We start from the raw sequence: 14,603 nt of genomic DNA, 5'->3' as shown, positions 1-14,603 counted from the left end.
TACTTGGCAGCTTACATTGCACTTTCAGATATTATAAAAGCTAGTCCTCAAGGGTGAAGCTTCCAAGTTAGTTCTAGCTCAATTCCTTCAAGTCCTGTGTCCAAAGAATGTGGTGTCTTCAGAAATATGGTCTTATCTTCAAGTTCTGAGAGATGACCAAGGGCAATGGCAATAGTCTATATCAAGCTAGAAGTCTTTTTGACTCCTCTGAACAACAAGTGGGAGGCATTGTTAGGGGGGAGCATTATCACCCCCAAGTGATATAACTCATTCAATATAAGTGTATGTCATACACATATTTTTAAGTAAACATAAAATATCTGCTAATGGCTTCTCAAACATCCCCAGTGTCTTGTACCCCATTTCACCCTTCCTCCCCTTCCCAGTTAAATCCTTTGCTTTTTCCTGTTTCCCGCTTCCTAGTGCGTGTGTCCCACTGTGTCCCTCCTCTCTAGAGCCCCTTCTCGTCCCCTGGGGTGAACAGTTCCACTCTACCACACACTCCCTGCCATTATGTGCTGCTTTTCCACGGGCCCAAAGCAACAAGGTCAGGTGGCATTGGCTAAAACAACACCATGAGCCAAAGCACATCTTTCCTCCTCTAAGTTTATTTTCTCATGTGTCTGCACAGCAACATGTTTTTTGTTTGTTTGTTTGTTTGGGGTTTTTTTGCAATTTAAGAAGATTTGATTTGTGGCCCTAATGCATGATCTATCTTAGGGAATATTCAGCATGGTGATAATGCATAGTCTGCTATTGTTGAATGAAATGGCATCACATGCTCAGCGGTCTGGCTCTACTCAGGTATTTCCTTGTTTCCTGTCTGAATGATTGAGGAAAGTGGGTGTTAAAGACTCCCATCTACTATTGTACAAGTGATACCGGGATGTAAGATAGTCCCTGGGTCACAGAATGTGAAGGAGACCTTCCCTGGGCCTAAGGAAACAACTCAGTTTTTGAGTTACTGGATGGGAAAGGACCTTCCCTTTTTTTCCCACTGGATGAACACAGCAATGCTGGGGTACATGTACTGGTAACCACAGCTTCACAGTGTAATCGTGAGTTGTTCTTGGGCTTGTAGTAAGTCCTGTAGCCATTCCTCTGGAGCTCTGAAATGTGGATGGTCTTCTATAGGTCCTAGAAGACACGTGCAGATGATGCCAGGGCTTTGGCATCAGTATCTTTGGTCCACAGACCATGACCTGTGGGAAATACCCTTCCTACATCCATCTCCTGGGGTGTATACAGAAGGCATTTGTGCTCAAAGAGCTGTTACCCATGTTCTTGATGGTATATGATGTGGAGGTGACCATCCTTGGGACCTATGGGTATCACTAGAATGTTGCCATCTGTGGTTCTATAGCTATAGGAGATGGATGAAGAGACAAGTGTGGTTGATGCAGGGACTGTCCACGCTAGTAACTGCAATCCCAAGGAGGCCTCCCCTAGTTCTATGACTTTAGCAGGCTACTAGTCCTGAAGCTGTAGTATTCTCCAGGGGCTACCAAATACCCTGTGAAGAAACACAGATCTCAGGACTGTTAAGGTAAGATGGCGTCTAGCAGTAACTTAATTGCTTGGCATCTGGATATTGGGGAGAGCCCATGTTCCTTCTTTGGGGCAATCATTCAGCCCACGAGCTGGTCTAAATCCTTTCTTAGGACCAAGGAATTCTGAAGTTGCCCCACTTTTATGTTGGGGGTTGCGGGCACTTTGCCACTTACCTTTTCCTTACAAAGCAGAGAGTCCCTGCCTCCCAGCCAGGGACCTAGTGTTGAAGGTACAGTTGGCTCCATTCTCTAGGACACCCTTTTGCTGATACACGTTATTTGGAGGTCTAGTAATCTTTCTTGCCAATTTTCAGCATTCTCCTTCAACCACTCACCTCAAGATACAGTGTTCTCTTTTTTGACCTGATATTTACTTATGACAAGGTTGAGTACCAGGTGCAAGTATGTGACTATGCTGGATCTCCCTCAAGGGGCAGGAGCTGTCTTTCAGTTAGCAACTTCTTCCATCAAGACTCAACTTCCCTAGTGATTATACACAAGTGCAGGCTACTAAGTTTCTATTACATCACTTTCTATTTCAAGTCATAAATCAATACTGGGAGGATATGAGGTAAATATCTGTCTCTATTCTTAACTTTTAGAAGACCATAAAAATAATTGCAGACAGCCCACTTTCAACATGTCATGTGTGTACAGCTCTTGTTCAGTTCCCTATTGTTTAGTTAAAAAGAAATTCTCCCCAGGCTTTGACTTACCTGCCATCCCCTCTTGTGCCTAAGAATCCATTTCTACCCAAAAAATCCACCTGCAGCTGTACCTCCGCTTCTCAAGCCCATCCTGTTGTCTGTGTTCACTCAAGTTTATCAGTCTTGTGCAAGCTTTGACACCTCCACGCAAATTTCATGTTCAGAACAAGACATATTAACTGTATTAATGTGGCTATGGTCAAATACAGCCTTAGTGACTGGAGGTATTTGGGTTGTTTGTTTGTTTTTCAATCGCCCAAAATCTAAGATAGCTTTTGTAAAATTTGCTACTCTTAGAGACTATCTTGGTTGTGTGGGAGCAGTTAGGAGCTTATTATTGAACAAATAAAAGGTTTTATCTGTACTTCTAAGAGGAAGGGATGGCCTGTTTTATAGAGTTTAGGAAATGGGTAGGATTTTTATTATTAAAATACACAGAATCTAAATAAACACCTACATGGCTTTTGTGTTTCTATTTTATAGGAAATCAATGTGCTGACAGTTGCATTGGTTAACCAAGACCGGGAGAACAATAGTGAAAAAAGAATCCAAGGCTTAAAATCTGAGAAGGAGGCCCTGCTAATAGGTAAGAAGTCTCTTTTCATTGTCTGTTTACAGAAATCATCCCTAGATAATCAGCTTAGGCAATAGTTTAGTAATTCACTTTTGCTGTGTTGACAATCTAAACAACAGAGACTCCCAATCAGAGGTCAGACTTAATTTCATCAAAATTACACAATGTACATTTCAAATGAGTGTCATAGAGACTGGCAGAGCTTCCTCTCATCAAGAACTGAGAACATTAGATAGTTGTTGGACGGAAAACAGGGTTCAAGAAAATAGGTCAATTTGCATCTCCTATATCGTAAATCTGAATTTTAAAATTTAAAAAGATGTCCAGTTGGTTCTTATCCAGAAGTTCATAACCCAAGCCAAGCTTTTAGTTAATTCTGGAGATGAACCTCTAAGTCCCTTAGCAGAGGCTCCATCCCAAAGTCAACCCCAAGGCCAGCCCATACTTCTGGTTATTAATTGCTGTATCCAGAGTAATGACGTTAAGATAATCAGGAAAGTCTAAACCAGTCTCCCACATCCATGTGGATCCATTTAGCCAAAATGAACAAGACAAGCTGGCTGCTAACAAAGAGAGAGGGAGAAAGGTATTGTTCACCTGCAATATCTACTTGTTCCAAAAGATACCGCCAGGTTGACTTTTTCTTTGTCTGGATTGAGACAGGACTTTTGTTTCTTAAATCTTTAATCCAGTTGATCCAGGCAGAGAGTTTACTCTTCCAGGAAAATGTTCTTGGGGGTGGTGTGTTAGTAATGTGCTTGGGACCTCACCTTACAATTCCCTCCCAACCCAAGAAGAAAGGGCTGTCTTTCACCAGTGACACACAACCTTCATCCAGGCTGCACCTTGGTAGAGACCGCAGTATGGAGTTTCAGGTTCATCCTGGCTCCTCTGCAGAATGGTTGGTTAATAGCGAGGATAGGGGCCACAGTGCACACGAAGCCAACTGTTCTCCCCCAGGTCATTATCTGGCAAGAGCAACAGCCTCTAAATATTGCATCAGCTCCCACCTTAAAATGACAGGTTCACTGGGGCCTGCAAAAGCTGGCACAGGAGAAATTAAATTCAAAAGATAGTCCAAACTTCATCCATCACATATAGATTTTTCAACTACGAGGTTATTGAATATGACATCAACTTAGAGATACTCCAAGGAAAACCAATTATTTTTCTCTCTCTGATGATATACGGCTGTAATAATATGCGGTGCACACGTCTCTAAAGACGTGCTGATGTGCTGCTGATAGTTCCAGAAACCCCGAACGAGCCCATACGTAGTTGCTAACTGGCCTCTTCTCCCCTCAGAAAACATTTCCAACTCTGACAACTGTTTATTTTATTCTGTATGACTAAGATATGATCATTGCCCCCCACAATGCTCTGGATCTACAACAAAACTCTCAATGATGTGTCGAAAACTTTCTACAAGTGTTAATAGTGCTGATCACTTACAAGGGTTTAAAATTTCGAATGGGCCCCCCGCTTAACTTTCTTTTCACTGGAGATTGCCTCGTATTTTATTTTATATCCCCCTTGAGAATATATTTCATTTATGATAACTTCTAAATAGTTCATTGTATAAAATGTACATATGGAAAAAATATTTGTGTAGATTATGTTTATGTGCACATATTTTAGTCATTTTCACAAAGATTTAAATGCATGTTTAATTACTATACATAATGATGTGTGTGTGCAAGTACCCATGAGGCCAGAGGAGTCAGATATCCTGAAGCTGGAGTCAAAGGCATCCGTGAGCTCCCTGACATGGATACTGGAAAGCAAACCTAGGTGCTCTATGATACACAACCTTAACTGCTGAGCCTTCTCTCCAGCCCCTAATTATTAGACACTAATGGGAGTAGACTGAGTGTAATAGAAAAGAGAAATATGAGGATTTCTGTATCTTCAGTAAGCATGTGCACAGCAGGCTGAGTGTTCTCCTCATGGTGTGTCTTTGGAGCCAGCTGACTATTAAACAGTGGAACCAGCTAACATGTAAACAGTGGAACACATTAAGAGAGAACAAAGAATGCACTCATCTCAAATCAATATATGAGAACCTTTCTGCCATAAAGGATGCTGGAGACTGTAGCCTTTGATCAAGATGAACTAGGGATACTTTTTCCTTTCAATTCTCTATTGGTAGTTTACCTTCCTCTAGTGATAGTGACAAGAGAGAGGACTTCCTCCCCAAGCCCACCTTCTAGATAGTTATTATTTATATTCTTATAAAATTTAGAATTGAAAGAGCGCAATCTTTCTGACTCCCCTAAAGGAGCTACAGTGAAGTATCTCCCAGCTGGGCAGTGGAATCTATGGAAGGCTGCCATTGCCTCTGTTACCGTTCATGTCACTGTGGTGAAATATCCTGATACAAGTGACATAAGAAAGAAAGGACTTATTTTGGCTCAGCATGACAGCCCATCATGGTGGAGACATAGCAGCAGGAGCGTGACAGCAAGAGGGAGGGGGGTAGTGCTCGTGCTCAGCTCACTTTCTCCTTTTTCACTCTTAAACAGTATTTTTATAAATTCTTAAAGAATTTCACACAATGTCTCTCAATCACATCTGCCATCCATTCTTACCCCCAACTCCTTCCAAATCCTCCTCCACATTTGATTGAGGAATCTCTCTTGCAGCAGCCATCTTGATCCTCTGGTTCTTGCAATGCCCTCCATCCCACCCCACCCCACCCCGCCCCCGCGCCCTCTTCCATGATGTTCCCAAAGCCTTATGTGTACAGGGTGCCTTCTTAATGTGTGAATCGGCGTAGTTATCCAACAGTCAGTTGATCTCCTCATTTTAACCACATATGACTTCCTCTGATTATTTTAGTCTCTTTGATGAGAGGTGAGAGCTCCATGCACTTAGCAGTGGTAAAGGGATGTAAGTGTTTACAACCCAGTTAGAAAATGTAGTGGTTTAGGAAAGTAGCAAGTAGTAGATTCTCCTCTAGATTCCATGTCCTCACCAGCCACGGGTATTTGGCTAATTTGATAGAGCCAGGCATGAATTCGTTCCTATCAGTGGGTGTTAAGTTCTAGTAAGTGGCTATTGGTTACCCCTAGGAGACAGGACCACTGTTGCATCTCTTGGAATATCTTGCTATGCTGACCACTGAGGTGGTGTGTTGGCATCACAGCTGGACAGGACTACTGGATGCATTTCTCCTTGGAAGCTTGCACGCTTCTTCTGGTACTATGAGAGGTTGTCATCAGGGAGGAGGCTTCCAGGTCAGATCTAGACTGATTCCTCCAAACCCTGTGTATGAAGTGTGTTGTATCTTCAGGAGTAGGGACTTGCCTTCTTTTTCTGGAAGGCACCAGCAATTGTTTTAGGAGTCTTTTGGACTCCCATGATCAATAACTCAAAGGGAGTTTTCCATACCTGGCATTGGTTTTTCGTTTGTTTTAGTCTGGGGGGGCATTGTCACTCCAATTATCATAGCTTCAATTAAAGTGTGTGTGTGTGATTTTAAGCAACCATAAAACAATATAATCTCTATGGATTTTTCAACACCTAAATGTGAGCTGCAGCTATCTCCAGCTATCCCTAGTCTTGCTTGTTCCAAGCTCAAGGTCCTTGCCCTACCCAAAGACTGTGCATGGACTCCCTGAGACTTGGTACGGTAGGCTTCTTAACATCTCCCTCTTGGCAGATGTCACTGTCTCATAGAAGCCTGCCTTTGACCTCAGTGTAAAACAGTCTCCACTAACCCCAGGACACTCTGTGTCCTGTCGCTGGTTTTCTCTTTGCTGTTTATCACCATCTGAAAATACTGCCTTTCGTCTTAATGTTTGTGTGTACCATCTGTTTTGGTCATCTAGACCGGAAATCCACAGAAATGACCGTTTTCCTGTCTTGCACACTACTGTGCCCAACACCTTGGTGTCATGTTGCCCCAGGGTGCTTAAAGCGAAACACCAGTGAGGGAAGCTAGTACTACTAGTACTATGGGTTAATTCAAACACTACCAACTTGGTCAGAGTGAGGTTTAAAACAAGACTAGGATAGATGGTCCTGATGGACTGCTCTTATGTGGCCTACTAGAATGGGCCTTCCAAATGGGATCTGCTGCTCCTCACACAGAGCGGGTTTGCATTTTCTCGAGTAGCTTTTAGGGCTCTGAGACATGTAAAAAGCCCCAATAGGACAACATCTGCTCCTTTTATCCCACTTAGATTGCTGGTTTACAAATGAGTTTTGCACTACCGGGAACCCATTCTTAAGTAAGGGGGCCTGCTGCTGCTTGCAGAAGTAAGCAGGGCAACGGAGCCCACCTGCTCAGCTGAGTCTCCACCTCAGTTCCCATGGTTCCTCTTACCAAGCATGGAGCTGCTCCCAGACTGCCAGAAATGAGTGTCCAACTGGGGACATGTTGGCACTGTTCATTAGCATTTTCATTATAACGCCCCTTCCTTTTTTTCTTTTTATTTTGCTTTAGTCTTGGGAATTTATATACATATATGTATGTTATATGTATATAATGAAATATGATTACGTCTACACCACCCACCTCCCACCTCTAACTCCCCCATACATTCTCAACACATGCATCCTCCTAACTTCGTATCTGTTTTTTATATTGTTGTCATTTTGCATGTGTACCTTTCTAAGTTCATCCAGTTTGTGCTGCACGTGCATGGAGCAGGAGAAACCTACCGATCCTCTCCTCTTCAGCCGTTATCTACTGCTCATAGGTCCTCATTAAGGGGCAGGGCCTGTCAATCATGGACCCATCTCTGCCGGGGTGTGGGCTAGCCCCTAGTCCTAGACTGTGTCAGTCTTGCCCAGAGAAGCTTCTTGTCACAGGAAGCAGCAGTCAATGGAGGTCAGAGTGCTAAGAGTGAGAGGTTGGAGCTCTAGGCCCAAGTGGGACATCTGTATCAAGGCTCAGGAGCACGGTACAAGGAGGCACACTGGGGATGTGGAAAGAGTGGGAAAGTCAGAGGAGAGGGATAAGTACCGTGAAATGCATCTTCTAGACATGACAAGTCTCTTGTGTGCATGAGTTCACAGCAGCCATGGTTACCTACACACCACCTGCATGGCTATCCCTTTTCCATTCCGGGGAGCAGCCCAGTTCCTTTAAAAAAGACAATTTACAAAGCTGCCCCCAGGTGGATCTGATTTTTAAAATGAGAAAACTGAGCATACAGAACATAGGAACTGCATTGTCTCAAGTGGTCACTTAAAGATGTTAAAATCACCATCATCACCTATAGATGTTCCCTATTATGTCATAAAACTATAGATCAGAGAAAGAAAGACTAAAAGGTGAGCGCTCTGTGTGTCAGAACAGGCAGTCAGAGAATACTGATATTTCAGATTGATGGAGATGTAGCGTTCCTGCCATCCTCATGCAAACCACGTATGAACAAGTCTCAAAAGACAGTCATCAAGAGTACTCGTCTAGAATCTTCAATTCTCTATCCTCAGCCAAAGGATAAGCTGGGAGCCCATCTTTGAAATCTGCCTGGCACTCATCCAAGATCATCCCACATATCACAGGACAAACACCATCCCTAATCTGTTCAAGGCCCCTGCAAATGTAGGATGACCTCCTGCTTGGCCGGTTTTTGCCCTGAATGCATTTTGAGGCAGGTGACCTTTGACTCACTAGCAGTGGTTCCCACAGTACACAGTATAGGAGATGTAATATACCTCAGATCTGATTAAAGATTTTAAAGTGTCCATCTAAGCTCAACTTTTTCCCAAAGAACAGGACATGGTCTGGGGAACTGACTCCCTCACTATTTTGCTTTTGGACCTTGGAGCAGTGAGGGTGGGAAGGCCCTAGCACTCATATCCAGCAGTTAGGCAGAGCAGCCCTGATGGTTGGTCCTGTGATGGAAAGGCTTTCTGCCAGAGTGTCCACACCCAGACCTTTGCAAATGACCCTGTACATTACAGCAGAGGAAGGAGAGCACTCCTCCCTTTGCCCAGCAGCCACAGCCCGTGGAAGCCACCCGGCGCAAGGTACACAGAGAGCATGTTGGGATATGGATTATACACTTTTCATGACCAGCAACTGTAGTTATCAAGGACACTCAAGGCAGTGTGGTCTGTGATACAGCTGTCTGAGCCATTTTCAGACTACAGAGTCCATTGAGAGAAGAGAGATCATTTAATCTTCCCAAAACTACAATTTTAGATTGGTAAATCAAGCATGAACTTGGTAGTTGAACTGCTTCCAGGAGTCTTTGTTTAGAAACGCATCTATTCATCTGTGTGTCATCCCAGAGTCTAGCCATACTGACCACGGACATCCCCGTTCTCCTTGCTATGTCGCCATTACTGTCTGCGGGACGTGCTGTTCCTGGATGCTGACTGAGAGGTGTTGGAAATGGCCAGACTGTGACTCAGTTAGGTGGCATTTGTTAACTGAGCCTTCCCGCTGTCCTCCAAATAACTTCAGATGTTTGTCTTTCTTAATTCAGGGATCATATCAACGTTTCTTCACGTCCACCCTTTCGGAGCCAACATAGAGTACCTGTGGTCATACATGCAGCAGCTGGACTCGAAGGTAATTATTTCTTTGATTGTTGGAATACAGTGTGCTGCCTGCTTGCTGCAGATGGACACTGTGTGAGCTGCATTAGTGTAGAACCATATATCAACACCTCTCGGGGGACCCAGGGTTTTAGTAAACAGTTGTCATCTACTTGCTTTTGTCTTTCTATAAACAAAATTCAGCTATTTAAAATGACAATGACTTGTCACTGGGAAGAGATGCCAAAGTGATTTGAAGTTACAGATTGGCCTGAAAGTTTTCCAAGACGAGAAGGAAGGCAGTGTGAGGACGGTTAATGAGGCAGGCAGGTTCCTTAGGCCATGCTTACACAAGAGTCCATGTTAGAGACTTCACGTGGGACCAGCACTGTCAATAGCTTAAAGATCTGATGTATATGCTCAAGAAAATGCTATCAATAGCTGTTTTTAATATGATTTTCTAGGTGTTAAAAAATAAAAAACAACTGCTCAGTTATTCTCAGCTGTGCCCCTGAGGTTCACATTACAACCAGACATCATCATGCCATTTTCCTCAAGTTCAGCTTTCTCGTCTGAAAATTAGCAGTGTTTTTGACAAATTCAAAGAGACTGGAAAAAAAGGGTGCAATCTCTGTATTAAGGTGGACAACTGAGAGGGTCTGCTGTTGATAAAGACATGCCCTTTACCAGGCCTGGCAGTGAGAGCCACGAGAAGCTCCTAATGACAGAACCAGAGAGACCACTGGGAGCCAGAGGAAACTGCTGCAAAGACAGCGGAAATACAGAGAAGCGCCACCATCAGGCAGAGAAAAGTATGTCAGCCTGGTTTGACCAGCTGCTCAGCCTGCAGCTCTGTGTCCCTGCAGTGTCCTCTGTGTTCAGTGGGTGGCCTGGATTACAGGATTACCTCACTGCATCCTCACCTGAGGCTGATGACTTTACCTCGACGTGATCACAGCCCTGCTTGAGCTCTCGGTAGCCCTGAGTCTGCCTCTTTGAGAGGAAGCATCTGGGACTGCAAGTGGTTTTAGTCAGTATTTGTGCCTTTTTATGAAGGATGAAAGGAGTTAGATTTTAGGCTTCTGTTTTCTATTCATACACATTAATTGTACATGTTAGAGGAGTTTAAGGCTTTTTTTCTATTCACACACATTAATTGTACATATTAGAGGAGTTTAGTGGGGTATTTTTCTGCCCACCTTCTTATCACCCCCTTCCCAAGAACTAGTAATCACTATTCCATTTACATCAAGTGCTTGTTTCCAATTGAGTGAGATGCAGCACCTGCCTTTCTATGCTGGTTTATTTCACTTAACATAATGTCAAGATTTCACTCTCTGATAGATGAATAATTCTGTACCGCATACCTTTAATCTGTTGGTTGAAACCCAGGCTGGTTACATAATATGGATATTATAAATATTATAATAGGGTACATGGGTAGGTAGGTATCTCTATATCCTGATTGAGATTTCTTTGGGTAAATACCCAGAGTTGTATAGCTTGATTATGATAGTTCTACCTTTAATATTTTTCAAATTTTATTTTATCTCTATGGTTGTTTGGCCTGCATGTATGTACACCATGAGTGTACAGTGCCTGCAGAGGCCAGAAGAAGGTGGATCCCCATGGAACTGAGCATACAGATGGTTGTTAGCTACCATGTAGAAGCTGGGAATCAAACTACGGGCCTCTAGAAGAGCAGTTAGTGCTCTTAACCATTGAACCATCCCCCTATTCCCTACATTTAATTTTTTGTGGAAACTCCATAATGATTTCCATGGTGGATGGAACAAGTTACTGCACCAGGAGTAGCACAGAAGGGTTCATTTTCCCTACTCCCTAGGCAGTGTTTGGTGTTTGTTTTCCCAATAGTCATCCTAAACAATGTGATCTAGAATCTCCCTGGAGATCTGGTGTGAATTTCTGTGGTGGCCAAGGGTGTTAAATATTTTTTACATACTGGCCATTCGTGCTTCTTTTGAAAGCTATTAATTCAACTCACATGCCCATTTACTGATGGCATTACTGATCGTTATTATTATTACATATATACATACATATAAACACAACAATCTGAGTCCATTTTAGTGTTGCTCCTATGTGTGTGTTTTTAAGAATGACCACTGGTATTGGATAATCAGCTAGGGGCTCATGCTTGGGAAAGACTATTCCTTTCCCAGTAGTCATTAAGTGCCTGTAGTTCTTCATCTAGGTGCAGGGCCTTGTTAAATTTCCGCCATCCACCTTGGCATGGCATATCAACTGGCACTGTCATTGTTTAGATCTTGTTTAGGCTACTGTACTGTTGAGATTACATGGGTGAAGTCTCTCTGTCATATACAGAAGACACAATCTCATAGCAGGCATTCTCTGGCTCATAAAATATCCCCATCCCTCTTCTGCAATGTTCCCTGAGTCTTAGGTGTAGGGCTTGTATTGTAGATGTTCCCATTGTGGCTAGGCACTGGTAATTCTTCCTTGCATTTTGACCATTTATCGTTTTCTGCAATGGTCCCTGCTGCAAAAAAAAAAAAATCAGCTCCTTTATGAAAAACAAGAGCTACACAAATTGTGGGTATAAGAGGAGCATTTAGAACACACTTAGAAATCACAATGGTTTGGGAAAGTTGCAGTAGTATGTAGTCCTCTAGGTTCCGTGGGCTCAGAAATGTATAGTTGGCTAGGTTTACAGTAGTAGGCAGGAACTCCATCCTATTGAGCAAACTTCAATCCAATTAGAGAGGTGTTGGTTCTTGCCAAGATATAAGTGTCATATTGTACCTTTGGAGTTATCATATTGTAGCTCCCAGACTTTATTTAAGTAGGCTCTGAGTAGCTGCATAGCACCTTCAGATACTAGGGAGAGTTCCAGATCAATTCTGGCTTGATTCCTGCAAGTCCTCAGTTCAAAGTCAGCAATAAGGACTTAACTTCAAGTTACGGGAAGCAACCAAGAGCAAACTCAATAGCCTGTAATTGATTTATTTTTGGTTTTTCAAGACAGGATTTCTCTGTGTAGCTTTGTAGACCAGGCTGGCCTCAAACTCACGGAGATCTGCCTTCTGAGTCCTGGGATAAAAGGCGTGCTCCCCCCACAACTACTCAAAAGGAGGTTTATCCTGTCTGGAATTAGTGTCTTTATTAGATAATTTATGACTCTTGGGGAAGCATTAACACCCCAAGTGACATAACTTTATATATCCATGCATGCTTTTTGTATATTGTATATAGTTACATCTAAGCATAAACTATAATTCCATATGACTTTTTCAAACATCCTTAGTGTTATTTATCCCTTTTGCCTCTCTCTTCTACATTGCTCTCCCCCTCATTAGCCCCTGTATTCAACTATCCCTATGTGTGTGTGTGACACTATTCATGAGGAAACATGAAGAAATGTATATTCACCCCAGATAGGGAACTGATAACAGGTCAAAGTAAGGATGCCATCAGTCTAAATTGATGTATCAATGAGTTTTATTGGTGTTATTTATCAGAACAGAGCTGACAAAGACAACTGTATCACCAAAAGCCCACTACAATATGGGTGACCCCTCACAATAGCTGGAAACATGGAGCTTACTATCAAACTTTCAGGCTATTCATCCCATAGTAATGTCCTTTTCTGGTAGACCAGTTAGTTGATTTCAGTCACTTCTATGCAGTTCAATGGGCTTAGCTTTCTTGCAGGTTAACTCAGCTGGTCTAAACATGCTCTTCAGCAGTCCTTACTGCTTATATATACTAGTGAATCTGGTAAGTTTCAGGGACTTCTTGACGCTATTTTTTAATGCTTACTTTGTGAACTTATATTATTTCTGATCTTAGATTAAGTGCTTTTAGCATTTCCTTATTTTGTATGTTACCTATGGGTTTGTTGTGTATAGTTTTATTATGCTAAATCATATTAATCTATTCAGAAATTATATTATGAAGGGATATTAACTTTTTCATGTGTTTTCTACTTACTTATATTTTTATCTTTTGTTATATTAATGTGATAAATTGCATTTATTGATTTGCATATGCAGAATCTCCCATAACTTCATTCCGTCATGGTGATCTTTTAGATATGCTGATAGATTCAATTTGCTAGCATTTTGTTGAGAATTTTGCATCAGTATATATCAGGGAGGTTTTCTTTTTCGTTTTGGCAACCGGATAGTTCTGGATAAGTTTGGCAAGGTCTTTGGATTTCAGTTCTTCAGAATAGTTCAAGATGAATTGGCATTAGTACCTCAGAAGTTTTGTAAGATTCAGTGGTAAAGCCATGTGACCCTGGGCTTTTTCTTCTTGGTAGATATTTTAATGTGAATCCCATCTCATTGCTTGTTACTGGGTTAGTTGGGTTTATGTCTTTGTGGTACAATTTTGGTGGGTTACTTGTGACCATTCTCTTAATTTTACTTAAACTATCTGTATTGCCTTGAATTTTATGAGTTTTTGTATAATCGGCTTTTGAGTTCTCTAGTAGATATTATTTTAATTGCTTTGGAATGTGCCCCAAGAGAATTTTAATTTTTCCATGGTCCTGTGCTCCTCCACTGAGATTTCTACATGTGGTGGATCAGCTGCTACTACTTTCATGGTTGGAGGGGGACCTCTCAGAAAGTGGCTCTCTATGATGTCATTTTGTCTCACGATGTTGGCTCTGAGTTTTGTCTGGGTACTTTAGGATAGTCTACTTGTAGATTCTTTAGTTGTGTTTGGAGACTCTGACCAGTTTTATTATGGTTAGTGTACAGAGCAACTCAACAGTCTCCACAGTGGGCACACAATAGTTCAGGCAGGCGTGATGGAGATCGGAGGGGACATGTAATGCTGTCCCCTATCCAGCTCTGGGATTGGTACAGACCCAGACCTCATATGAGGAAAGAGAGAGGTAAGAACCACAGCCCACACTCAGTCCTGACAATAGTGGGTGATGTCAAAGGTACAGTGGTTGGACATCATTTAAATGCCCACCAGCAATGGGACCTGGAAAGCCTCTGTCTATATGTCTATGGGCAGGACATTTCTCCCCCTGATACCTTTTTCTGTAAAGCCCCTGAGTAGTGGACAGAAGCTGGGCCTCAGCCAGAGCCTTCTCCAGACCTCCTTTTTCCCAGTATGCTTAGGGTTGGGATAACAAGCCTAGCTATAGTGTTCAAGGTTGCCTCAAGACAGTCCTGTGGTCAGAAAGGTACAGTAAAGGTGCCTAAGAGCCAGGTATGAGAGGGGGCTGTGAGAACCACATGTGCACCTGCTATCAGTGGTGGGATGAGCCTTAGTCCA

General features: G+C 42.5%; 1 protein-coding gene across 5 annotated transcripts in view; it reads left to right on the top strand.

Annotated features, from left to right (window-relative positions):
• The window catches only part of Enox1 (ecto-NOX disulfide-thiol exchanger 1), a 557,937-nt gene that overhangs the window by 535,338 nt on the left and 7,996 nt on the right, over positions 1-14,603 (top strand). For all 5 annotated transcript variants that reach the window (XR_005881833.1, XM_013114092.3, XM_013114091.3 and 2 more), the window contains 2 exons: positions 2,741-2,843; positions 9,275-9,360. Coding sequence is in view for 4 of the 5 variants with exons in the window: in XM_013114092.3 (XP_012969546.1) it covers positions 2,741-2,843; positions 9,275-9,360 (189 nt within the window). In the remaining variant the exon portion in view is untranslated. The remainder of the gene's footprint in view (positions 1-2,740; positions 2,844-9,274; positions 9,361-14,603) is intronic.

The sequence above is a fragment of the Mesocricetus auratus genome, unplaced genomic scaffold (assembly GCF_017639785.1).
Source record: "Mesocricetus auratus isolate SY011 unplaced genomic scaffold, BCM_Maur_2.0 Super-Scaffold_2245, whole genome shotgun sequence".
In the NCBI taxonomy this organism is placed as follows: domain Eukaryota; kingdom Metazoa; phylum Chordata; class Mammalia; order Rodentia; family Cricetidae; genus Mesocricetus; species Mesocricetus auratus.
Note: the sequence above shows the minus strand (reverse complement) of the source record. Positions and strands in the feature narration are given on the sequence as shown.